A 25,989-nucleotide genomic window follows, 5' to 3' on the forward strand; every position below is an offset into this window, starting at 1 on the left:
CATTTGTCACATCAATTCAAGGTCTAAAATATATAATCATCATGCCGGACCGACATGACGAGGTTTTGAATCTTTCAAGTGTCAAATCCTCCCAATTTTTTTGTTTGTTTAATTTCTCTAATTACATATATAACGGTATTTATTAGTATGTTGGTTTGTTTTACTAGATGTGATAGTTGTGTGCATATATAATAAAGATTATTTGAGATTAATTGATTGTAATTTTAATTTTTCAAATCAAATTTTTTTGAAATATTTTAAGTTCGAAATAAGTTCAATCTTAAAGGCAAAATCTAATTGAAAGGAGAGTTGGATTAAAGGCATAAGTTCGGGGGTCAAAGATGAGATAGATATTCAAGCATTATCGAATGATACAAGTATATAGGTTGGAAACAATCAATATGAACAGGAAAGTTTACTTCAGAATATGTGGCCTAATATTGTTGACGAATTGAGGGACATGTCATGTAGTGGAGTCAAAACATCACGGCCCAAACTTTTTAGGTTGCCTCCCAATAACATCTTTTCAAGCAACTACGTTTGGGTCATTGTTGCTTGCAACTTAGAGGATAGAATTCTTGATGTTTCTGTCATTTATAGACGGCCATGTGAACCATTTGGATTAGGTAAACTCCTTTTTCTTAACGAATTACAATAATTATGAAATTAATCCAACTATACTGATATGACCTTTCGAATTGTAATAAAGATAATTGTAAATGATACGAACAATATTCAAACTAATGAGATTAATTATCATAAAATATATTTTTTAAAAAATGAAAAACTAGCTAGATCATAAGTATGAGCCTCTTCCATGTTTTGAGGACTACCATATAACATGCTGCTCAACTAATGCAGTTCTCTATCATTGTCAAAATGGTAACTTTAGCTTTGTCAACAAAGGCTTAGGATTTTTCTTGAAAGAAAAAAAGGCTGAGGCTAGTCAATGCATCATTTGATTCACATGTTGAAAGATGTCGTGAAACATGACCCTTCACATGGCGTGGAGTAATAGAATAAATTTTTTTTTGGCCAGTAGAACAATAGAATAATTATCACCAATTGTTCATGGAATAGATCCGAATATTCAAATTCTACTAAGTGCTAACTATGTGAATCGTTTGAAAGTGTTTTAGTTTTTTTCTTTTTCTTTTTTTTTTTTATAATTTCTAGGGAATCCAAGCTCTTAACTAGCTTTCGCTAGGTTCGAGGGGACCCCTTTTTGACAGATATACTTCTACCTCTTCTGCTTTTCCTTATCTTGCTTATTATGATGATAGATGAGGGACATCTAACATGAAAGTTCTAAATGACTATATCCTAGTCAAAATTTCAGCAAAAACCAAGAAGTATGTCTTCATTCTTTGTAGTAAATTGAGAACATCAAATAATCTCGAATACATTAACAATAAATTCACAGGTTACTAGCTAAACTACATATTATTTTCATGTACTCATAAAATATCAAGGATATGAAAATCATATAATTTTGTCAACTTTTCCATACTCCTATTTAAATGATCAGTGATTTTTCAAAAATGGGATGGCCGCATCGGGATTTTTCTTTTTCTTTTTTTTTTTTTTGGGAACAAGAAAGAGTGGTCTTCAATAGAAGATATGGCCAACTACTCAAACATCTGCTCTCATAGTTACTGATCTTGCTGTTCAATCCACTTTTCTTGTTGAAAATTGAAGCAAAATCCATGACTTGAACCACCTCCCTTAATTAGCCTACAGTATGGGAATTTGTCGCCTTATATATGTTGGGTCTTTTCTTTTTTTTAACTATTGATTTAAAGAAAGAAAAATATCAAACAGTAAAAGAATGATCAAAGAAAAATGGATGTTAAACTATTGATTTTTTGTTTAGATAAAATAAGATATATGGTTCATGTAAGTTAGTTATTGATAATATTTCTACACTTGTGTAAAATAACGAGAAAAAAAATAGAATCATAGCTCTATCTAAACATGCCGCCTTCTATTGTTGGAGGCATTGCAGCAGCCATTCTTTTATTCCTTTCCATGTTTCCATGCCACCCTATATATAATTCAATGGTCATAAACAAAGTAAAAATTAAATCCTGAGAGTGGGATAGTTAAATTAATTAAGAAGCCTTACTTTCTATAAATATTGTATAAAAATGATTACCTATGGACATGTCGAAACCACGGTTTTTGAGCTCACGATACTCTTGGCACAATGCACATTCTTCGCAGCAACAATGGATACAACAATCAGTGCAAGGGCTTTCCTTTAAGAAATATTGTCCTCTCAATTTGGATCTATAAAAGCACGAGTACATGCAGGAACAACCCGTTACGCACAATATCAACATGTAAAGTGCTCCGCTCAATCCACATGCTGCACCCACCAAGGCAATGCACCATTTATAATTACTATAATTTTTATATTTTGTCAATACATTAAACAGAAATTAATTTCTAGTAAAAGGGTTTGTGATCTCTTGAAACGTACAAGTGGATCCTCTGTCAACCATTTCTGCAATTCGACCAAATGTTACACATGGACACCAACATGTTAAGCAACCTGCCGATTGATCGATAGAATCAGATCAATTAAAAGTATAAAATTGCATGTGACGATAAATTAAGTTGAAGAAGACATGGTCGTGTGTTTAACTTTGGTTAAATGTTGTAACTTACAACTGTTGCAATCGTCGCAAAAATCACAAAGGCCTGTGGACCATGGCACAGGAGAATGAGAATCTGGATTGGGAGCAGTTGGAGGATTTGATGGCTTAGATTTGTTTAATGGTATCTGACAGTTAGTGGCTGGAGTAACCACTAACGGAGGCGACAGTGGAAGCGGTGGTGGATATGGAGGCGCTGATGGTGATGGCAGTGGTGACTCCTTTTCGAACTCCATTGAACTAGGAATACCGTACATTATGTTTATACCAGGCATTGAATGTTGGAAGAGATCGAAGAATGCATGTTTTATATGTTCAAAATCAAAAGTGTTCGGTTTCAAATATTGCATTACAGGAGGAACGCGTCTTTTCAAGGAAACAGTTGGGAAACCGTAAATCATGCATGATTTTTATTGGCTGTGGCAAAATTACGTGGAATATATTTATGCTTGCAAAAAAATGGAAATTGGAAAAAATCTAAACTAAAATTATTGTGCTAATTAGCCTGGAAAAGTGAAATTTTGTGACAAGGAACAGAGCCCATTGCTGTCAGGTAATTGTGCAAGTCTCTCTTGTGATAATAATGCTCAAATTCTTAGATAGCTGGATTTATATATTTCATGAATTTGATGTTAAAAGTAGTATGCTGTCCATTTTTTCGCTTGCAAATGGACAATATCTGAAACCATCAAACTAAGCTTTCAAATTCATTATTGGTTTTTCGATGCATTTGAATGACAGACCTCGGAAACAACCTTTTTAAATTACAAAATTTTAAAATATGGAGAAAATCGTTTTTGAGTTATTATTCCTTTCCCATCATTTATAGTTGTGTATACTCCGCATGATTTTTCCATTATTTGACCCATTCATTCTTATGTGAGCATCCACTACAAGACAAGGAATTGCCTAAGAAATGGGCGAATTTTTTAAATGCTTTCACTTTTCAATACAAACCTGAAAAGCAAAGGATTCTCGCCACAAGAACCGACGTTTGTAAATCAATAAAAGAGACTTGAAGTCTTCAATGATGCACGATTATATAATTCATGGAAAGTGAAAACCCAAATTTCCTTACCAGAATAGATGTCAAAAAAATATTATAATAAAGCAATGATGTACCTTGAATGAAGTTTCTGTGAGTACTACATGACTGACTGCAAATATTAATGTTTCCGTTCTTCTCATGGCTGAAGTCAACGACCAATAAAAAAAGGCTGTTGTCCAAGGCCGAGTTGGAAGATAATGAATGACAGCATTGCATAACTCCTAATCTTAAAAAAGGCCCCCTTCAAGATAAACAATGACCGCAAGTTTATTTATTATAAAAAAATTTAATTGGGGTTGAGTGTCTCTCTGCTATTTACGTGTCTAATAGGAACTTTGATCCATAGGTTTGAGGTCATATATGGTTCCGAGTTCAGGAATTGAATTTATATTTTTCTTCATGAATCAACTTAATTAGTTCCCTTATCACTTTCAAGCCATAATTAAATATCAGCATTTGGAAACCATAAATATCTGAGAACCAATGCCATGACTCCAACACCCTAACCTCCCTTCCGTTGAACTTCATCTAGTACTCCCTTGTTTCTAGCTCCCAGGAAAATTATTAGTTATGGATCCGAAAAATATCGAAGCCGCCAATCCCAAATCTGCTCCACTTCAGAAGCAGTATCCTGAAGGGCAATGGACGACTGGTCTCTATGACCGTGGCGACGACCCCTCTAATTGTAATTGCAGCTAGCTGAAAAGCTTATCGTATTTAAATTTTGCAGTTTCTTATTGCTATTTTTACTCTCTCTTCTTGTCCATGCGTCACATTCGGGCAGATAGCTGAGATAATTGATGGAGGGGATAGATGTGAGTTGTAATAAACTTTATCTCCATTTGCCATGATTAATTCTATAGACAGGTGAAAAGTCAACAATATATATTTGGGTACTAAACAAAGGCCTAACTTTAGGATGAAATTTTTTGCATTGCATGAGCAGCATGTGGAATATCGGGACTCGTCTACTATGCTATGGGCAACATCCATTGCGAGTGGCTCTATGCCGGATTATATCGAACCAAACTACGACAACTGTTTTCACTTCCTGAAGCTCCATATGGAGATAGGTTTGTTCATTGCTGTTGCTGCCCTTGCTCTCTCTCTCAAGAGTACAGAGAGCTCAAGAACAGGGGGCCGATCCCTCCATAGGTAATTTATCTTATATATCCTAGGTCTTGGCTTAGTGATTAACAATAATATGTGGAAGAGTATATATATCATCTTTTGATAATTATTAGGAGTAACGATTAATGGAATAGTCAATTCATTCTTTGGAATCCAATATCCAAATCATTAATAAATATACGATTTTATTTATTTAATTAACAAAAACTGGCGACGGATCACTGATTACTGAAGGTTGGCAAGCTAATGTTGAGAAGTGGAAACGGGAGGGACTTAAACCACCAATAATCGCACCAGGAATGGACCGTTAACTACTTTGAGCGTGGCTCTGCAACTACAGAAACGATGCTTGCATGAGTCCTCGTCGTTCTTTTCACCATATCATTGTTGTCAATTTTAATTTGGTTGTTTATTTATCATGTTGTAATGCTAGTCCCTTTTTTATCCTGATCCGTTGATCGTCGTCGTTTGGTTCTTTCTTTAGTTCACAATTGCTTTCAAACATTACATATTGTACTTTTCTGGCAGATACTTCACTGTGCTGTCTAGTTCGAGTCTCTTTTGGATTGTCTTGTATTTTGATCTTTGTATCTTTCCATTGTTTAAATTATAAATTCATCCGTTTACCAGAACAAGGTTGCATCAAAGAAATACTTATTGAATTAGTTTCCAGAGTCATAAACAGGAGATATAGCTTGTTGTCTTTCGCCTAATTTCTTCTATAGTAAGTTGTTCTTACAATATCTGTCACTGGAATAAATATATTTGTCAAAAGATATTGAAATAGGCATGTTAGCTCGTGTGCCTTAGTCCTCTGTACCCAAAAGTAAAAATTGATTATTGTTTACATGCTATAACAATAGCTTTGATGGAAATAGACTTGACCTACTATTGGACCTCAATTGATCCAAGGATATTCAAGTATCCTGATATTATCAGCCCTTCACTTTGGAAGCTACTTATAGATCTACTAATGTTGCATGTGGGGTCATGCAAATTCTTCGCATCACCTTAGGATCGATGTCTAAGATTCTTTTGCTTATAGCCTGATTAAAATCACTTAAAAAGCCTTTAATCCAAAAATAACTACATATTTAATACCCAAATCAATCTCACTTCCATATTCAAGCATACGCAAAAGTGTGGAATTTGTTAGATTCATATGTCTTTTGATTATCCAAAAAGAATCCTAAACTTCAGATTTCCCATCCCTTTTAATCTCAACAGCAAAGTAAAATAAGGAGGCTTTCCTCATATTTGAATGTGAAAATTTGAGTTCAAGGGTGCAAAATTTGTTAATGATGAAAATAATCTGTCATAATCGGAGGATAGGAACCACGGAGCTGAAACATCTCAAACGGTGATTTCCAGGGAGAAGGAAAAAAGTTGAAGGTATGATTATTAATGTAGTTCATTACCCTCTCCAATTCCAATTGACCTGCATATGCAAAACGCAGATTCCACAGCCATTTTATTGTTCTACCATTTGTTTTGACCCCATAACCCATGACAAATTGGCCCTTTAAATTATATATATATATATATATGCGCCATATTTTAGGGAGGAAAAAACTGTCTTTTCCTCTACCAATTGGTTGCAGATTTAACCTTTTATTGAAGCCTATTCTGTTTGCACTTTGCAATGTATATATTTGCAGTTGCATCATCATCAGTGAGAAGAAAAAAAACGTCAATTGAATAAATTGTTCGATTTCTTGAGTAAACCATCTTCAGCCTCGTTGGTCACGGGTTTAAAACCAAGCAAAACTGAGACTTCAAGCACCTAATTAGAGCCAAAACACAGAGTATTGAATCAAAGAAAACACTGACATAATGCTTTGAGAATTCATTTTAACTTGAAATTCATTGATTTACCTATTTGTGTTATTGTTTGGAGCAGAAAGCTGCAATGTTTCTACCTAAAACTGAAACTGCAATTCCAGTGTTCAGTCCAGACCCTGAAACTTCTCCATATCGAGCATACATGAGGCAGTTGCCGGAAGGACTGTGGACAAGCAGTATTTGCGAGTGTTACGAGGATCTTTCTAATTGTAACTCCAATTCCATACAATTTCTTCATCCTTTTTTTTTTGTTCTTTTAGTGATGCATTAATGTTGTATTTTGTTTGTGTTGTTGAAGGTTTCTTTACATGCTTTTGTCCCTGCATCACCATGGGACACAATTCTGAGATTATCAATAGAGGAGAAATATGTAAGCAAACTCTTGTTATTAGAATTTTCAGAATTGAATCTATCTATCACATTAAGGTTGTGACATTATGAATTTGATATTACAATCACAATTATAATTAATCAACACATGAATTGGAATTGAAATTGTTGATACAACAATCTAATATTGCAATGATTTTCCTTATTATAAGTTGCATGAGCAGCCTGCAGATCAGCCAGCCTCCTTCACCTTGCTACGGGGGCTGTGCTATTCGGGTGGATATTTGGGTCGAAAAACCGTACACGCTTGAGGCAACACTTTTCATTGCCAGAGTCACCATTACCAGATTGGTGCACTCATCTTTTGTGCATGTGGTGCGCTCTTTGTCAAGAACACAGGGAACTCCAAACTCGGGGAGCTGATCCAAACTTAGGTAAATATTCATATCATCTGCTCTGGTTTTTTCCATAATAACAATGCAGAATTTGGCAAATAACATTTGTTTCGAACAAATCATACTGAGTTTGATCCGAATAAGTCTCAATTAACATTTTTTGTCCTTGAAGTTGACACAATTTTTATCATCTGCCATTTTGTTGTGGATGCAATTTGATCCCCGAATTCATGGCCATAATTAATCGTAATTTTTTGCACTTTTTTTAAAGGTTGGGAGGGCAATGTGGCCAGGTGGAATAAGAATGGAATGACTCCCCCGATTGTGGTACCACGACTGGTACGCTAGCCTTACAGGTGAATGGGTGTATGTGTGTGTATACGCTGCTTGTATAGATCTGACTTTTTAATTTGTAAGAAATCTCATTTTACTAATATTCTGGTTTTGTAAATTCCAATTCATCGAATTCATATCCTTTTACAAATTAAATAGCCTTTTGCACTTTAATACAAAAGATGCATGTTTTTATTTATTCGATGATCTGAGGAAATCAAATACAAATTGCAATTCTCTTTTTTTTTTTGGGAGAATAAATTATATTTTGATTGAGGGTAGAAATTCCTAGTTAAGAAGTTATCTTTAATTGGAGAATAAATTATAACAATGTACAAAAATTTTATCACACCTAAACTTCATATTTTATATTAGAAAAAGAGGACAAACAATACAACATGTCCAAATTGAAAAAAAAAAAAAAAAAGTTCTGATCGTTAGAGTATTTAAGGGATGGATTAACTTCCTTCCAAATTAAAATAAAAAATAAGAAAAAGAGATGGATGAACTAATTTGGTTTGAAGATATTGACCAATAATTACAAACGTTACTAACCCTTCTTTTGGTCTTTAAAGAAAAGAAAAGGCGTTGCTAATTATCCCGTTGGGAATAAAAATATAATAAAGTAGATATATTTCAACGGGTAGAGAATCCGAAGAAAGCTAGGTTGGTAGGGTTTGATCAACTTCTCGACGTAAATAGTCATGTTTTTATGGTCTAACCACTCGACTGATAAAGTATCTGCTGTAGCAGTCAACCAGCTGATATTTGATTCCCCTAATTATCGTTAAGCAATGAAAAGGATCTGATTCCGTGAGCTTAAACCGTTTTCTTAGTCAAAATTGAATGCTTTTCAAAGTGATAAGGGAGGTCCAAGTCACTGTAATTCACTTGGTTTAACAAACCAGTCCCTGAAGATTTAATATTAAATAAAGGCAAACTAAGAGACATACATTAACTAACATACAAAAAGAGAGGTATTCCCTATATGAAGATCCATTTTTTGAGACAAGTCGAGCCATAAGGTTTCTTTGGACCTGAAACATTGACCCTAAACAAAGTCATTTACATTCCAAATTCTTCTATAAAATGTCCGATCATGTCAATTAGAAACCAAGCTTTCACAGTTTCTAGGCTTTCTCATGGAATTTAAGTACAGCCTTCGGCCTACCATGGACATGAATATGAGAATCGACAGCCCTGGTTTTGAATATGAAGGGACTGATGAAGATGATGTCTTCTATGCTGAGATTAGAAGACAGATTCTACTTTTAACAGCGGATGATGAGGAAGATCATCAAGACACTAAAAATATCCATTCCGACAGCTCTAGCAAACCAGGATCAAACAGGGCAGTTGGTAATATCTCTTCTTCTTTGCAACATGGAAGCTATTTCAGTTCGTGGGAAAGCAAGAACACAAACTCAGCACCAATTTGGCTTGCGAAGCTGTGGAGAACTAGCAATGGAACTGGCGTGTTTATCCCCCTTGTCAAATCTAGAAGATGCCATAGGGCAGGTATGCACATTTCTCCACTATAAGGGCAAGATTTCATTTCAAGTACATTTCAGTTTTATCTTCTACAAGTTTCAGTTTTGCTATGTGGACTGTTTGCATCGATAAACATTTACCTGGTAACTTGCAGGTAGGACGAACAAGAGAAGAGCAAACAGGCCAGTTGACACCAAACAATCATGAACAAGCCGAACCAATGGCAGGATCAACAGGCTGTGTATTGTAGATCCCGATTCAAATATCCCATTCCCTTAAATAAGATGCTGTATCATTGTTGGGTTATGTGTATCATTGATTACATTAGAATCAACATATTACGACAACAAGAATCAACATATAAATAGCTGTAAGTCATTTGTCAATTCTGATAACAAAGATTACCACAATTTGGGATAGCCCAATACATAGAACGACTAACACGTTAGTACAATCGCTATCGTTAAATACATTCTAGCATTGACCTTTGTAAGTTAGGCATTGCACTAAGGTGAATACTACCACCATCAAAGTTCTGGAGGATTTACCTCACATGCGAGATTACTACTGACAATCACAACACATGCTCAAATCCCTACTTAATTAATATGGCACCCCTCACAATACTGTCATTTCGATGGGCCTATAGGTGGAAATCTTCCTAGGGCGAAATTACAACCACAGCAACCGAAATTTAGGGTATCATGGGACATTTCGCATCATGTTTCACCTTCGCCATCCAGCACCTTCAATGGGTTCCAAAAGAAGGTTAAATGGCATAACTATTCTGCCAAAGGCATTGATGAAATCAGGAAGAGCTCCATAGAATGAAAGAATATCAGTTCCTAGGTCGGGCTAACCATAATGAACTAAGCGCCCGAAGCCGAGAAGTGTAATCACTAATAACTAGCAGTGCCCGGGCTGCTTGGCGAGTGGTCAAAATTCGATGCATTTGTTGAAGAGTTTGCTGTCTCAAAAGGTCAGCCTGGCAATTGAAGGGAGACTTGTAAAAACTGTTATAAGCACTTCAGTTTACAGTTACTTAATGGATGTGGTAAAAGTCAATTACCTGGTGAAGGAAGTTCTCCAATGTAGCAAGCTTGCCCATTGCAATTGCCATCTGGCCCATGTAGTCCGCAACATTTCCAGAACCAGCAGGACCCAAACAAGCAGATGAAAGGGTGTCTACTAGAGATTGTTGCAAAGCTTCCATTCCTTGTGACAAGGCATCTTCAGCCTGTTGAGAAGACTGCTGTAGATTGCATATGCCCATTAATTGTTGGTCTGTCAAAGGCTCAAGGTGGTTTCCAAGGATCTAAAGTTCCAAAATCAAAGAGGTAACAGCTAATTTGAAAATCCTCAAAAGGCATTAGATATAAATAATAGAATGAAAATATCAAACAGTAAAGCACCTTGAGAAGTTCAGACGAACGAAATCCTCCCAACCACATAAAACACCTCTCTGCTGGTGTTTTCCACATACCAGAGAGCATGTGAAATACATCTGCCTTTGCACCAATGCTTTTTAGCCTGAAAACCTCATCATAATGAGTCATAACACCCTCAACAAGAAAGCGCAATTCATTATCTCCCATACAAGAATTTACAGCAGATCTTAGGTCATTTATCAGCCGTTGATGTTCATCAAGCCAGCGAGTATAGTCCATGTCAAAGGCCAAGGCCCCTGGAAGCATAACTAAGGATTAAACCATGTGAGGAAATCATCATTCAAATAATAAAATAAGTTCTCTTTAATGATTCACGCACTAGCTTTCAGAAATTAGTAGATCTCCTACCGAAACCACAAACAACAAGAATAAGATACAGAAAGTTTTAGGCCCTAGAAAAGTTTTTTGTCCTTTAACATATAGAAGCAAGCCTCCACTAGTAGTAAAAATAATACGTGTTTGTGCCTCTATATGGAAGTCTTGTACACCTAAGAAAGATAAATGTATGCATAGGAGTCATTGAATAAGACGATTATCAATTTAATTAAAGAAGGTGAAGGCTCTCCATATGGGTGTTAAAAGCGAGCAAACTGAATTGGCTTAATGATAGCAAAACTGAAGTCATTCAGAGTTGGCATTGGAATGGGACTGAGATTATAGTAGTTAAAGAAAATTGCTTATAAAAAATAATTTAGTATTTGATCATTATGGCCAATAGATTGGCTTGCATTGCAAGCTTGATTGTCTTAGAATCTGAAAATTGGCACAGTCCTACACATCCGCCAATCTTATGATACCAGGGACCAGAATTTATAAATTATAACTGTAGGAAAATCAGACAAATACAGAATGCACTTGAGGGAGGTGGTGAGATGCAACCATTTTGTAGATCTGATCCAAAAAATCATGTCAGCACGAGGATCTCCATATCCGCAAGATTAGCATGAAGTCATTACCAAGTGCGCTCTGAGCACTGAAAACCATTACCACATGCTAGTATTGCCATTTGTGGCTAGTGAGGTTAAAGCCACAACTAAGTAATTCTTGCAGTACCCTGAACTAAAACTCTTTAGCGATAGCTTTTAGAGATGTAAATGAAAAACTAGTTAACACTATGATCCAATGCCCAAAACTGTACATAAAATTTCCTCACCATTTCCCGTAACTGAATGGCCATGGTCCCCATTAAGTCCAGATGCAATAAAAATACCCTGAATTAAAACATATAGCTAATCAAGAACCAAAACACAAAACTTTGATTTATAAAGCAATAATGAATATGAATCTATGGCATTGGATCAATAAAATCAAAAGAAAAAATCAAGAGAAGGTGCATCCTGAACTAGAGATTGTAAATTCCCTCCCTTAAGCCCCACCTTCCAATAAACAGAATTAACTATCATACCTGTTGTCGTGCTCTTTGAAGCTCTTGCTCTAGTTGTGTAAGCCTAAGTCGATTATTCTCAAGCTGCTGGACATATGCCTATCCAAAAACCAAAACCTATAAATGATCCAAGCATGCTTCATTGATTAACTTATGATACCAATACACTTCTTCCATTCTTTTGCTAGACAATATTCTAACCAAGACACAGAACAATCAGCACATCAAAGAGAACCCTCATATTTGTACAGGACAATAACCTGCAGTAGAGACTTTTCATAGAGGAAAAGTTGCATTTGGTAACTTCAACTCAAGAGAATATTCCCAAGGCTTAAGCCACTAGGGTGTGCACTCAACCATCTCTGTTAAGTGTAAAACAACCACATTCACATTCATTTCTAGTTGAGATTAAATATTTTAGGCAAAAGATAAATCAGTAGAGTCACTTGGAAAGTCAGTGAGTTTTTGCTTCAAATACCTTACACAACTACCATCAGCAATATTCAGTTACCACGTACCCAATAAAATATATTTTCCCAAATGTTGATATCCATCATACTTTAACTAAAAGCCTACCTCTCCCATACATGAATAAAAGCACAAATAAAGCATTAAAACCCAATGCAGTGCATCCCACATCTCCAATAGATGAACGAGGCAACAATTTTCAACTCTCCAATAATGACCACCATAATGACAAATCCTTAACTTGTAGAAGGCCAACTACTAAATGTTGTTTCTAACTTTTATAGATCACAATTCAAGGTCTATCAGATAAACTGAATCTACTTAAAGTCGGATAAAAACATGGAAAAACAGGATGTCAGACAGCCCATGAATCCTTTTATACAACACACAAAGAAAAAAATAATAAATAAGAAATAAACACATTACTTTCTTCCTCAATCTACTCCTCCTTGCAGCTTCTCGATTCTGAGCGAGCCTGCGAAGCATCTGCAGAGACAATAAGCAAGAAGTCACACAGTTAACCTTCAAATATTGAAATTGATTCCTCAACATCTTCAATAATGTTAAAAACCTTTAGGTCACCACTTTTAGACTTAGATTGATCCACAGAATCCGCCGTTATAATAGCTCCATGTTGAACTCCATGAAGCTACAACACCATAAAGAATTAAGAACCACTATCACAAGTTAATAATATCCAATCGCAACCAAATAATTCAGATCAACATCCATACTCAGAGTTAAGCAACAACAATTCATTATCATAAAATAATTATGCTTTGCAACAGTGTCCAACTAGGTATTTACAATTGTAAGCATGAATTACTTTCATCTAATTCAGGCAATCCTATTAGGAAGTTATCATCAAAATCACCCAAAAAATAACACTCTACTATAACTAGCAAAATTTTAGAACAAAACATGATTCTAATGCTTGCAAATTTCTATCCTAAAGGTGTTCCCATTGCAACAACACATGAAGGAAAGAAAGAAAGAAGCCTAGTACGAGAATAAAAGAAACAGAGATAAAACCTGGTTTTTATCGTCAGTGTCAACATCAGTAGATGTGTCAGTTTGTTGGCTATTATCAGCAAGGCCAGAGTCACCCCGGTTTTCAATATGCCCATTTCCCAACGAGGCACCAAATGTTGTCCCCTTCTGGTACATGAACTGCCCTGTATCCAAACACCCCGTTCCACTAGAAACTATCCCTGTTGCACCAATGCTCTGCACGGAAGCAAAACATGTGCGAACATTAACCTATGCGAAATATATGCAAAAAAAGCTTGTCACTTGTGTTCACAGAGAGAAGTTGGGTTGAGTACCGTGTTCACGAAGCCATAGTGCAAACTATTAGCAACAACAGCAACGTTGCTGGATTTTAAACTAAAATTGGAGCCTACAAGGAATTTCATAAACAGAGAAAGTAGTTAGAGAAGCTGAAAGTTCGAGAGTAATTAAGAAAAGGCAAAAAGAAAAAAAAAACATATTTTAGATAAAAAGAGAATACTTGGGCTTAAATCAACAGCTTCATCGTGATGAAAAGCAGCAGCGGGATGATCAAGCTCTCCAAGATCCGAGAAACGCGTCTGGTTACGGCTATTACAATCGTCTCCTCTGTTTTCAACTCAAACAGAGACACCCAAAGAGTCAGAACAAAGCATGTTTCTTTCTTTGTACTACAACAGAAACAGTAGCCAGCTTTCGTTCTCTATTTTTTTTTCCATTACATACGTATATACAAGTATAACCATTGCCTTGTAATCAAAGACATGCACTTTCAACAAAACAAAAACCACAACGATGGTAAGTAGGTAAATGTACCTGAGAAAAAAAGAAGAGTGGCAAAACATGTCTGGATTGGCAGGAGCTGCAGCTTTGAAGCTCTGCATTTTCGTTTTTGTTCCTCTTTTCCTATAAAGTGAGTCTGTTGCCTTCCTAAGAAAGCAATGACAGTTAAGAGAAGGACACACACAGAACTGGTAGAAAATGCTTGAGGAAGGCTCTTTTAATGGAGGAAAGCTCGGAGCGTTTTTTTTTTTTTTTTGTATGAGTTTTAAAAAACACGTCAGGCTTTTTTATTAATGCGTTCAGACTTGGGATTTTAGTTTCCCAATAAGACCCTATTGTTTTCCTGTCTCACTCCTCTTTCTCTCCTTGCTTTGCGTCTGCTTCACTCTCCCTTCGTTTATTTTTGCCTCTGCCAAAATACTTACTCGTGCGAGCTATCCTCTTTCTTTTCTTCACTTTTGTAATTGGTATTACAGCCTAAAATAAAATTTATAAAAATTTTGTATATCATTAATTGTATAAATCAATGTACAAAAAATATATATACTTTTTTTACTTGAAATTGTCGGTCACAACCATTATTATAAATTTTTTTTAATTTTCGTAACTTTCAAAATTAAGTTTTATATTCTTAAAATTTATGTATCTATTTATTATCTCTGTAATTATATTATGATTTTGTTGTAACTTTTAAATTTAGTTTTAGAGATTTTTAAAAAATATACAGATGATTTTAGGTATTAAAGACATAAAGTAAAATATTGAAAACTGTATTTATTTAAAAAAATCTTATAATCATAATTTATATATAGATCTTTAATTAAAAAAATCATATATAGATGATCAATCATAGTATTAATGAATTTGTAGATTTATTTATTATTTTCTTTAAAAATTTGTTTAATAAAGTTAATATATTAGAATAAAAAATAGATCATTTAGGACATATAACTAATTTAGATCTAAATCAATATTCTAAACAGTTATTAAAAAATATTAATTAAAAATTAAAATTATTAAAAGTTAATAAAAATCAAACAAATGACTTTGGATCTTTATATTACGATAATGCTATTCTTACTCGTAATGATAATAAACCATCATTCTCTCAACCACTTGATTTTTTTAAAGCAAAAAAATTAGATTTTAAATCTTATAAAAGTTTAATACAACACCTTAAATATAAAATTAAAAAAACTAATGATTCTAAAGAAAAGATTGATTATTTGAATATGATTGAATAACTATATGAAACACAAAACTTTTTTAAAAGTTTAATTATCATTATATATTTAATTATGATACTACTAATCCACGCAACTCAAATTGGGCACAATTTATGACTATTATAGTAAACAACTACAAAGACACCTAGTTTAAAGAAAATTTTTTGAATTATTTTTATGGAACATTTTAAGGAAATGTTTTACAATTTCTGTATAAATGGGAAAACTCTGAAATATAAAAAGCTCAAAACAGGACTTTAGTAAATCATATAAATATCATACCATATTTGTTAAAAAAAAAAAAACCTTACAAATCTATTAAAAAATGAATTTTATGGAAGAATGGAACCAGCAAATCAAAACAATGAAGCTAGTTATATATTGACTAAAATAAAATTATGTGACATAAGATATTTAGAAGAATTTTCAAAAAAATATATTCATGAATACCAAAAATTGGATGAAACTCATTCAAAATTATGGAAAGAACAATATTTTCATAAGTTACCATCACCATAGGATAAACTCTGTAATCAACAAAATCCAAAATATTTATAACTTCATAACCCTATAACAGAAAATAAAAACTATTTGGATTCTATAGGTAATAGAATTTATTTTGCTTGTAAACAAATTATAAAATGTTGCTTTAAAACAAATGCTTCTAAGCAAGTAAAAAGTAAATTAAGTGATAAATAATGCATAAAATACTATAAAATGAATGAGAATTTGGTTGTAAATCTCAATCTAAAATCTATTAAAAGAAATACAAAAGAAAAATAAGATAAAAATTAGTCTAATGTAAGCAAAAAAAAAAAAGCATAAATTTGACAAAAAAATGTGTTAGAGGAAAAACTTCTAAAAAGAAATCAAAATACAAGTGTTTTTATTTGTAACGAAAAAGGCCATATAACACCTCAATGTCCTAATAAAGGAAAAATACTAAAAAAGTTATTAAAACTCTTAAAGAACAAGATCTAAAAATTTGTTTTGGAAAATAAATTTTTGAAGATGAAATTATTTATGAATTAATTTTTGAAACAGATTCTGATTATGATAATGATGAGTATATTTTTATGTTTAATACAAGCAGTACTCTTATTAATAATACTTTATCAAAAGTTAATAATTAAGTTAGTTTTGAAACTAAAGAAATACCTGTTGAAAAATAGTAAATGACAAAATTAAATGATGTCTTAGGACAATATGTTACTATTTCAAATAAATTACTAGAAAAACTACGATCATTAAAGAAAGATGAAATATATAAATTTTTTATCTTTTCAAAATTCAAACCACGGATAAAAAAACGCATATAAAAATTTAGTGATAATACTATAGCTATTAATTCTAATCAATGATTCGTAAAAATTTCTTTATTTACTTACAAAAATTAGGAGAATTAAACAAAACTATCATGAAGTTAGATATATACATTTAGTAATAATTATGATAACTATAAAAGTTTTATTCAAAGTTGGTAATGACATGCCAATAATAATAGTATTAGTAGATAAAAGATTTGAAATCCTATTAAAGCATTAATAAGAGGAATACAATCAAATATTGTTTCAGAAACTGTTTGGTTAAATAAAACCAAATATTTTATTTCTATTAATGACCCATTAATAGAAGACTACCTTATATTAAGAATAATGACAAAACAGTCAAAAATAAAAAATGTAGCTCGTGATCTATCTATAAATTAGATAGCTCTCAATGAATTTACTGGTTACACTTTTACTTCTATTAAAAAAATAGATTCCAATATTATAGTAATATTTGAACTGAAACATTTTGATTCAAAAACAAACCAAGATTAATAAATCATAGAGATTTATTAGTACCCATTAGATGGTTATTATAAGGCATTACAAAACCTATTCCTTATAATAGAAAAATAAAACATATGAAAATTTTGGTATCAAGAAATAACATGTTTTTTTAAAATTATGAATAAAGTAATTATAGTAACAATCTAGTTCTACCATCACCCTCTTTTATACCTTCATTCTCAAATAGAGATAATGAAACAATGAGAGTATGGCTAGTGAATAATCATTTATTTTACATAGGCAATCTTTTCTTTTTCAACCTCAAGCAATAGGTACAAAAAATATAAATATTTCTATTTTTTCAAAAGATACAAATAGTCAAAATCAAGAAAAATTGGTTTACAATTCAATAAACTTAGTTTTAAATTCAATTTCTTTTAAAAATACTAAAAGAGATGATATTAAAAGTTTGGTTATAATCAACCAATATAGAATTGGTAATGATGAAGTAATTATGTTTTCAAGAAATCAACCAAAAGGTATTATAATTATATTGAAGCATAATTTAAATTTAAAAAATACAAACCATACCTTTTAAATGTTCTAATAGATACCGGAGCTATTATATATAATTGTAGAAGAAATGCTTTACCATTAGAAAAATGAGAGTCAACGAAAACCCTATAGCAATAATAGGAATTGATGGAAAAAAAATCATAATAGAATATAAAGCAAAAAATGTTTTTATTTATTTCATAAATAAAAATTCATAATCGCAAAAATTTTATGCTTTATTTTTATGTATGGTGATATGTTATTAGTAAATAATTTTATATACAATTATTTACCTTTTTGTTTGAATAACAAAAATATTATTTTTACTATAGATAAAGAATCTATGAAATACCTTTAGTAAAAAATTATAAACATATATGTGATTTTTATTTCCAAACTAAAACTAAAAAGATAGAAATTAAATCAATTAGTGAAACACACTAGTTATATAAAATTTTAAAAGAAAATTTTAGTGAGGAACCATTAAAATTATAGTTTAAAAATCCTAGGTTCTGTAGTCTAAAAATCATTGATTCAAAGAAAATAATTAGAGTAAAATTAATGATTTATACTAAACAATATATAGATAAAATTGATATACAAATCAATGAATTTTTACAAAAGGGACTTATAAAACCCACTACTAGTCTATATTTAAGTTAATCATTTATGGTAAGAACTAATACTGAACAGAAAAGAAAAAAAAACCATAATGGTAATTAATTATAAAGGGCTTAATCAAATTTTAATATTTGATGAATACTTTATCTTTAGAAAAGATGTGTTAATAAACTTAGCGAAAAATGTTAAATATTTTAATAAATTTGATTGTAAATCAGGATTTTGGCAAATAATGCTAACAAAAAAGTCAAAACTATTGACAACCTTTATTGCACCAAAAGGACATTATTAGTAGAAAGTCATGCCTTTTGGACTTTGTAATGTTCCACAAAATTAAAAGATGGATAGACACCATTTTTGAGAAATATACAAAATTTTGTATAGTGTATATTGATAATATACCTATATTTTCTAAAACATTAAATGAATATAGGAAATACCTAAATCTTATAGCTCAAGAATTCATAAAACATGGTATAATACTAAGTCTTAAAAAGATAGGGTTTAAAAAAACTAATATAGAATCCATAGAATTAAATTTATCTGCAGATAATCTTACTTTACAATATCATATTATAGTAAAACTTAAAGAATTTATAGAACAATTGATAGATAAAAAATAACTTCAAAGTTTTTTAGGTCTTCTTAATTATAGAAGATAATTTATTAAAAATCTCTTTACAAACGAAAAAGTTCTACAAGAAAACTAAAAAAGGATATACCTTTAAATTTATACATAAAGTATATCTTCCAAAGTTAGGAAAATTACTTATTTTCAAAACAGATGCATTAGACCAATATTAGAGATGTATACTTAAATTAAAAGTACATAATCAATAATTAATTTGTGGCTATAATTCAATAAAATTCAAACCAAATGAATTAAAATATGTTATATTTGAAAAATAGTTACTTGCTATAAAAAATGCTGTAACTAGATTTCATATTTATCTAGCACATGAAAACTTTATTATTATAACTAATAATCAAGCAGTTAAAGATTTCTTAACAAATAAAAAATAAAAAATTAATCCTAAAAGAATTAGATGGTATAACTTTTTATGCCAATATAATTTTTCTATTGAATTTATTAAAAGATCTAACAATTTTCTTACTGATTTTTTAAGTATGTCCAATAGATCGAGGTAAAAAACCTCTAGAACAAATTGGTGAATAAACTACTATAAAAAAAAGTAATTCAAACAAAGTTCTTCTCTTACACATGTTAATCCTAACCAATAATTAAGATTTCAGTCATTTAGCCAACCATTAGTTCCATATCCTAATCCAGAATATTTCTTTTATCCTCAACCATATATGAAAATGTCAGGAATTCTATCATAATAAGTAATGAAACCCTATAGATTATCCCAATTTTCTCAGGATCCAAACCAATAAACTCCAATATCATATTCTAAAATTCTTCATAAAACAAAAAATTTGTTGAAACCACAATAAAATTTTTCAAAAATAAAAAAATTTTATAATCCAAGATTATCCCCTAAGTTATATAATCTCATAAATGAAATTTGAAAAGCTCAACTTCAAGGTAGTAAATAAGCTTTTAGGAAAAACATGTCTAAGCTTGCGGAAAGATTAACGAAATAGATTAATAAATTTCAAACTTTTTAAAATCTTATTTTAAATAGTTTAACTCTAAGAGATTGGGAAGAATCACAAAATTTTGAACTTGATGAAACAAAATATTCATTTGAAGAGATAAACAATCTTTTAAATATATGTGATTTTCTCATTAAAAAAAACATTTTTTATTATTTTTTAAAAATTAAAAAAATTATTTTATATGAAAAGGCCAACAAAGTCTCAACCAATAAAATTTTTAATAAAATAAAAAATTCAATAACAGATGAAGTAGATCTTCTATTTCATAAAAAATTTCATGAATATTTTTCTTTTATGTATTTAGAAAATAAAAAAATTTCAATCAGATTTTTAAAAATTAAATTCAGATTAGATCATGATACTTATGGTATAATCAGTATCAAAATGGTTTTGTAAGAATAATTACTTTTCAAAATTTATCTTTTCATTTAATAAGGTATTTTTCTATTTTTATTAAATCAAAACTATTTGATTTTGTTAAAAATGATGAATATTTTTTTTATATGCATATTAAAATAACTAGTTTAATATGACTCTTTCACAAAAAAAGATTTTTTCAACCTTATCAAATCTAAAAAGTCTAAAACGTGTTTTATAGACTAGATTTATCAGCACATAATGAAGATAAAAAAAATATAAAATTTGCTATTTCACAATTTAATAAAACAAATTTATATAATTTCAAAACTGTAATCACCACCATAGAAAAAATAAAACAATTGCTGAATGAAATCCTATTAAATTCACAAACTCCTTACATCATTGCTACTATAGATGATAAAAGAATTTTTGTAAAAAAAAATTATAATGAAAATAATATAAAATCAGAGTATGAAGTGATCGAATTTTTATAGAAACTATATAGAATAAAAGATCTGAATTATTCTATTTCTTTACTACTTTAATATTAAAAAAATAAAAACAGTGAAACAAGTCAAGAATGATTTTATTAGTATTTTTTAATCTAAAAGATGAAAAAATTATAAATTTGAATAATCAACAAGATGAATAAAGAAAATAATAAGTCAAAAATTATATGTTAATCAATACTTATGCTAAAAAGGTAAAAATATATCTATATATAATAAATAAAGTTATCAAGTTATTATATCTTTACTAATTTTAGTTAAAGTTAGGTACAAAATAAATGTAATTTTATTTTTGTCAAAATTAAATAAAAATTTATTGATGGCAACAATAACAATCGATATACTCTTCCCTCTTTACTTCCTCCTCTTTTTTTTTTCAATTTTCTTTAAGAGATTTAGCCGCAACATGATCTGTCTCAAATTCAGTTCATTTTTGCTGTGCTGAGAAACTGGAAAGTAAAAAAATGATAACAAATAAGTTTCCCTTTTAATGTTTTCAGGTTCATTCATAAAACCTTGTGGCTTGTTCATTGCCTATGTCATGAATTATTGATTCGTCCTGGCCCTAAAACTTTTTTTTCTTAACACAGTATGACTAAACCCTTAGTCTAGAAACAACCGACATTTACCCCTACCCTTAGTCTAGCAAGAAGCCAAACTAGAACTCCAAACCTGCATTATAAGCCACTCGGACAATGCCCGCGACTCAGCTTACAGAGTGACCTTAAGTCCTCAACTTACTCCAAAGGCAGATCCTGACGATTGGCAGTAACCATAAATGATATTATTGTATTTTGAATATATGATTTATAATATTTTATTTTAAATTATAAAATATAAAAAATTTTATTTTAATTTAAAAGATTAAATAATTTATTTATTTTAATTTTTTCTTAAAAAAAATAAAATGACATTACTGCATTAATTATTAGTATTAAATATTCACTCCTGTATTTTGATATGCACGCACTGTAATGCGAGTGAGTGTTCCACAGCCCACTCCCCGAGACAAGAAACCCCCACTTCCTGTCTGCCCCTCTCAACGTCTCTCTGTGTCTCAGCTGAGATGATTCATTCTTCTCCCTGGAGCTCTACTGGAGGATACTGCCACTGGCTGTTCTAGTGGTAGCTAGGCTCAGAAAGAGCTACCATTGCCTTGTTTGGATCCCTTTCTTTTGACTTATTTAGTCTTCTTTCTGATATTACCGTTCCTCTCTGCAATTGGTGTACCTTAATAGCCCTGACGAAGAGTGTCAGCGCGGCTGGATGATATGATGGTGATGAGATGTCATCATAATTTAATTTCTTACAGGAACATGAACTTTAATGAGATTCGATTCATTTCAATTCATTTAAAACGAGGGGTTTGCTTGAAAGCAACCGCTAGTCTCGGGGGCCAGTTTTTTAGACCAAAGTGGTGCAGCATAGCAGGCTATATTTATTGTTTTTATTCATTAGATTTTGTTTTCTTGTGGGTTTAAGAAACATATTGTATAAAAAACAAAGTAGAATAAATCAATAAAGCAAATGTAGTAATAATGATTGATTAATATGAGTCTGACAGAGATAGAGATAAAAGAGAAGAGATTATGACGCATCTGATACGGCAATCGTACAGTTATGACGTGCCAGGTTTCTCTGGCGATGCTGTTTTTGGGGTTTGTGTATGGGTTGTGTTTTTAATATTTTATTATTATAATGACTAGAAACTGGGTGATGTCACGTGAGGGTGGGGACGGTCGAGCTCTTTCCCTCCTCACTCAAGGTCCAAATCCATGCATGGATTTCTCCGTGCGATCTGAGTGTATCTTTTAGATTGAATGCTGTGGTACTTAGAGATTGCAGTCCAACCTGATACTCATCCGATTCGATTTTATAAAATTTTTTTTTTAATTAAATTTTGAGTTGAATCAAGATAATAAATAAAAAATATCAAATTTTAAATAAATTCAATTGGATTAAAATATATATAAATTATTTTAAAATTATTTATTTAATTTTATATTAAAATTAATATTTTATTAAATTAAAATTAAATTAAATATAATTTTATAAAATATTAAATTAAATATAAAATAACTAAAATTATCAAATTAAATTTAAATATTATAAATATAAAATCAAATCATATTTAAAACGATTAAAAACTTATCTCGATTCATTATCATCTTTAATTTTTTTATTTTCATTCTCTCTTGCTACGTTGTAAAATTAAAGCAACATTTTTTCCGGGTCTTTAGTTAGAACACCACAGGATATGATTGTTCTTCTCATTAATATTTGCATGGAGAAAATCAAACCATAGCAACAAGAATTTTGCTAATCCCAAAATATGAATGCACTCTCATTCTGATATATAATTTAATCATGAGAAGGAATCTCTTCGATGCTTAAAAAAAGTGATAAAGGTTTTCATCGGTTTTATCTAATGATCAATAATATATTTTTAACTAAAACAAATTTTAATATTTATTTTAATTATTTTTATTTTTATTAAAATCATTAAAATTTCAATTTTAATTGAAAATATATTACTCACATGAATAAAATAAAGGGATAATACTCGTTAACCTTTATTTTTCCTTTTTCCATCCACTCCAAATCATGTCAAAGGGTAAGCGCAAAAGTTAAGGTTGATACAAGAACCACATGAACAAAGTATTCATTCAAAGGGAAGATACGTATAGGCAAAGAAATGGAATGGAATTTGCATTAGTTGCTTTTAAGTAAATTTGGTAATTCATATTATTGTATTTAGTAAAATATTATATTTATATCATATTTTATATAAAAATTATATATTATAATTTATATTTATATAAAAAATAAAATATAATTTTAAAAATTTATTAAAATTATTTATAATTTTTTAATTTTAAATTATATTATTTTTATATTTTGTATTTATATTAATTTTATATTATATCATTGTATTATATTTTAAATTATTAACATAATTTCAATACAGACTAACTGATTGTGGATAAAAGGGCAAAACAAATTGTAATTGTCAACGCATGGTATTAGCATGACCATCTTTTATTTAATTAGCGGCATTTTTATCACCGCAACAAATAAAATTTCATTCACTTAAATCTTCTAAATATTAAACTAATTTTTTAAGCAAAAATCTAAACTAAAAGAGAACAAAACGATGTTGACATATAGTTAAAATATTGAAAAATATGAGAATATATATATTGAAAAATATTGTTCTCGTTTGAAATGATAAAAATATTAAAATAATTTAAAAATTTATGTGCATAACGAATGTAAATAGGTAGTTAAATTTAATGGTCGATTTATAAAAATATTAATTATATAAAAATTTATAAAAATATATGAATTAATGAATTTTTCAATGATTTCAAATTAATTGCATTAACAAATTTTTTATATTTAAAATTATAAAAAATTTAATCATAGTTATTGAAACTTAAAATTTGTAACTCTTACCAACATATTACATAATTGTTGGCACTACTAACATTATACTTTACTACTTTGTTACGAATTTAATATTAAAACAATAATAAATATATTATTTTTTAATTTAATAAAATAATATATTAAAATAAAAATATTTTTCTTAAATAATAAGTTAATTACCCTTAACTTTTCATTATTTAACAAACGGAAAGTGTGAATTTTTTTCTCAATATTATCAAATCATCGTAGTATTAATTATAAGTAATAGTAATTCAAATTGGACCGTCGTTTAGATCCCAACAGGCAGGGCCAGCAACACCATCCATGGCGGCAAGTGTTTTGCACGCACTGTTGCTGGGGATGTTCCTTCCTTTGAACTGCCACGAGCTGCTGATTTTTTATTTATCCACTTATCCTAATGGTTGTCCACTTGTTCATTTTCGTTAGCTGTCAAAGGTACTATTGAAAGAGTTTAGGATTCCATTTCTCCATATGCCAGAGATTGATGTCTGACACGTGGCACTTTACAGTCTTCCAGTTGCGATGGATACTAGGCGACAAACAATCCATTTCAACATCCTAATGTTGATGTCCCTTTTATGAATTTGGACTGAACATCCGAAATAACTTGGGTTCTGATGAATTCAACTTTGGGCTCGTTGGGTAAGGCGTTAAGCCCACTTCAATGATTACTGCTAAAGGAGGATAAAGACTTTAGTAAAAAATAAATAAATTATATAGGGTTTTTTTTTTTTTTTCATGGTAGTATGCGTTTGAATTTAGTCAACAATGAATGTCTAAATGAAAAATAAGGAATAAAGAAAACGGACACACTGAATTCGCCATGCTCTTGTAAATCAAGCAATTTCAAGCATATTCCTGCAAGGATAAATTATTGATATAACTATATATATCCTATGACCAAGTTGACATAAAATTTATTTGTTGCTACTGTTAACTTGTTCCTATGTCTCTAAACGCCTTCCTTCACATCCTAATGGACATTAAACCATGAGATTAAGTTAATCATGTGAAATTATAATGAGTAGGGATGTAATTACATTATTATAAGTTTTAATGTTTTATATATATTTTTTTAAATTTTGAATCAAAATTAAATTTATGATTAATTTGGATTGAATTAATATTTTTAATTTTTTCTATTTTGATCCCAAAATATAAAGTGTTAAATTTAAACTGATGAAAGTAGATTTTTCCTTAATTATTAAATTTATATTTTAAAAATTAACCTACCAATACTAATATACTGTAGAAGTCAAAATTTATTTCCTCCAAATGACATGAAAGTGCACGTGAACGAATCCACCTAATTTATGTCTTCCGACAAATCATACAAAATCGAAAAAGGAAATAAATACATGAAGGTTTTATAAAAAACAATGAGCGGAGTCGGACTTAGCTTGAAGATTTTTCGTAGTTCAAAAGAAGAAAAAAAAAAAAGGTTTTATAAAATAAAAGCCTAAAATGAATCAAGCGCTTTGGCATATAATAAATGAATAATGCTGTCAAGCATGAAATTTTAAGACTTGAGAGAAAGCTTTTAGCCGAACCA

At 30.5% G+C, this 25,989-nt stretch overlaps 3 protein-coding genes across 3 annotated transcripts; 1 reads left to right on the forward strand and 2 right to left on the reverse strand.

Moving 5' to 3' along the window:
- Positions 1–676: 676 nt before the first annotated feature.
- LOC111317638 (protein PLANT CADMIUM RESISTANCE 2-like) lies at positions 677–3,198 on the reverse strand. Its single transcript, XM_022920074.2, has 4 exons — positions 2,671–3,198; positions 2,483–2,554; positions 2,156–2,368; positions 677–2,044 (listed from the first exon to the last, which is right to left on the reverse strand). The coding sequence occupies exons 1-4, from the start codon at positions 3,056–3,058 to the stop codon at positions 1,965–1,967; spliced, it is 753 nt and encodes a 250-aa protein (XP_022775809.2). The 5' UTR covers positions 3,059–3,198; the 3' UTR covers positions 677–1,964.
- Positions 3,199–8,482: 5,284 nt separating this feature from the next.
- LOC149520221 (uncharacterized) lies at positions 8,483–9,514 on the forward strand. The gene is made up of 2 exons (XM_089756968.1): positions 8,483–9,254; positions 9,382–9,514. Exons 1-2 carry the CDS (start codon positions 8,879–8,881, stop codon positions 9,432–9,434), a joined length of 429 nt encoding a protein of 142 aa, XP_089613094.1. The 5' UTR covers positions 8,483–8,878; the 3' UTR covers positions 9,435–9,514.
- Positions 9,515–9,645: 131 nt separating this feature from the next.
- On the reverse strand, positions 9,646–14,572 carry PAN (bZIP transcription factor family protein). The gene is made up of 11 exons (XM_022921247.2): positions 14,352–14,572; positions 14,038–14,144; positions 13,853–13,926; positions 13,560–13,754; positions 13,099–13,176; positions 12,954–13,013; positions 12,081–12,158; positions 11,829–11,886; positions 10,640–10,911; positions 10,297–10,542; positions 9,646–10,212 (listed from the first exon to the last, which is right to left on the reverse strand). The coding sequence occupies exons 1-11, from the start codon at positions 14,417–14,419 to the stop codon at positions 10,066–10,068; spliced, it is 1,383 nt and encodes a 460-aa protein (XP_022776982.1). The 5' UTR covers positions 14,420–14,572; the 3' UTR covers positions 9,646–10,065.
- Positions 14,573–25,989: the final 11,417 nt, after the last annotated feature.

This window comes from Durio zibethinus, chromosome 2 (assembly GCF_047325235.1).
Source record: "Durio zibethinus cultivar Kanyao isolate XHJ-2024 chromosome 2, ASM4732523v1, whole genome shotgun sequence".
NCBI classification, from domain to species: Eukaryota; Viridiplantae; Streptophyta; class Magnoliopsida; order Malvales; family Malvaceae; genus Durio; species Durio zibethinus.

Coding starts and splice junctions, on each gene's coding strand:
- LOC111317638 (XM_022920074.2), bottom strand. CDS start 3,058: ATGATTTACGGTTTCCCAACTGTTTCCTTGAAAAGACGCGTTCCTCCT. Junction 2,555..2,670: donor TTGCGACGATTGCAACAGTT/GTAAGTTACAAC, acceptor ATCAATCGGCAG/GTTGCTTAACATGTTGGTGT. Junction 2,045..2,155: donor TGGTTTCGACATGTCCATAG/GTAATCATTTTT, acceptor AATTATATATAG/GGTGGCATGGAAACATGGAA.
- LOC149520221 (XM_089756968.1), top strand. CDS start 8,879: ATGGAATTTAAGTACAGCCTTCGGCCTACCATGGACATGAATATGAGA. Junction 9,255..9,381: donor TAGAAGATGCCATAGGGCAG/GTATGCACATTT, acceptor GGTAACTTGCAG/GTAGGACGAACAAGAGAAGA.
- PAN (XM_022921247.2), bottom strand. CDS start 14,419: ATGCAGAGCTTCAAAGCTGCAGCTCCTGCCAATCCAGACATGTTTTGC. Junction 13,177..13,559: donor ACACTGACGATAAAAACCAG/GTTTTATCTCTG, acceptor ATGGTGTTGTAG/CTTCATGGAGTTCAACATGG. Junction 13,014..13,098: donor CTAAAAGTGGTGACCTAAAG/GTTTTTAACATT, acceptor TTGTCTCTGCAG/ATGCTTCGCAGGCTCGCTCA.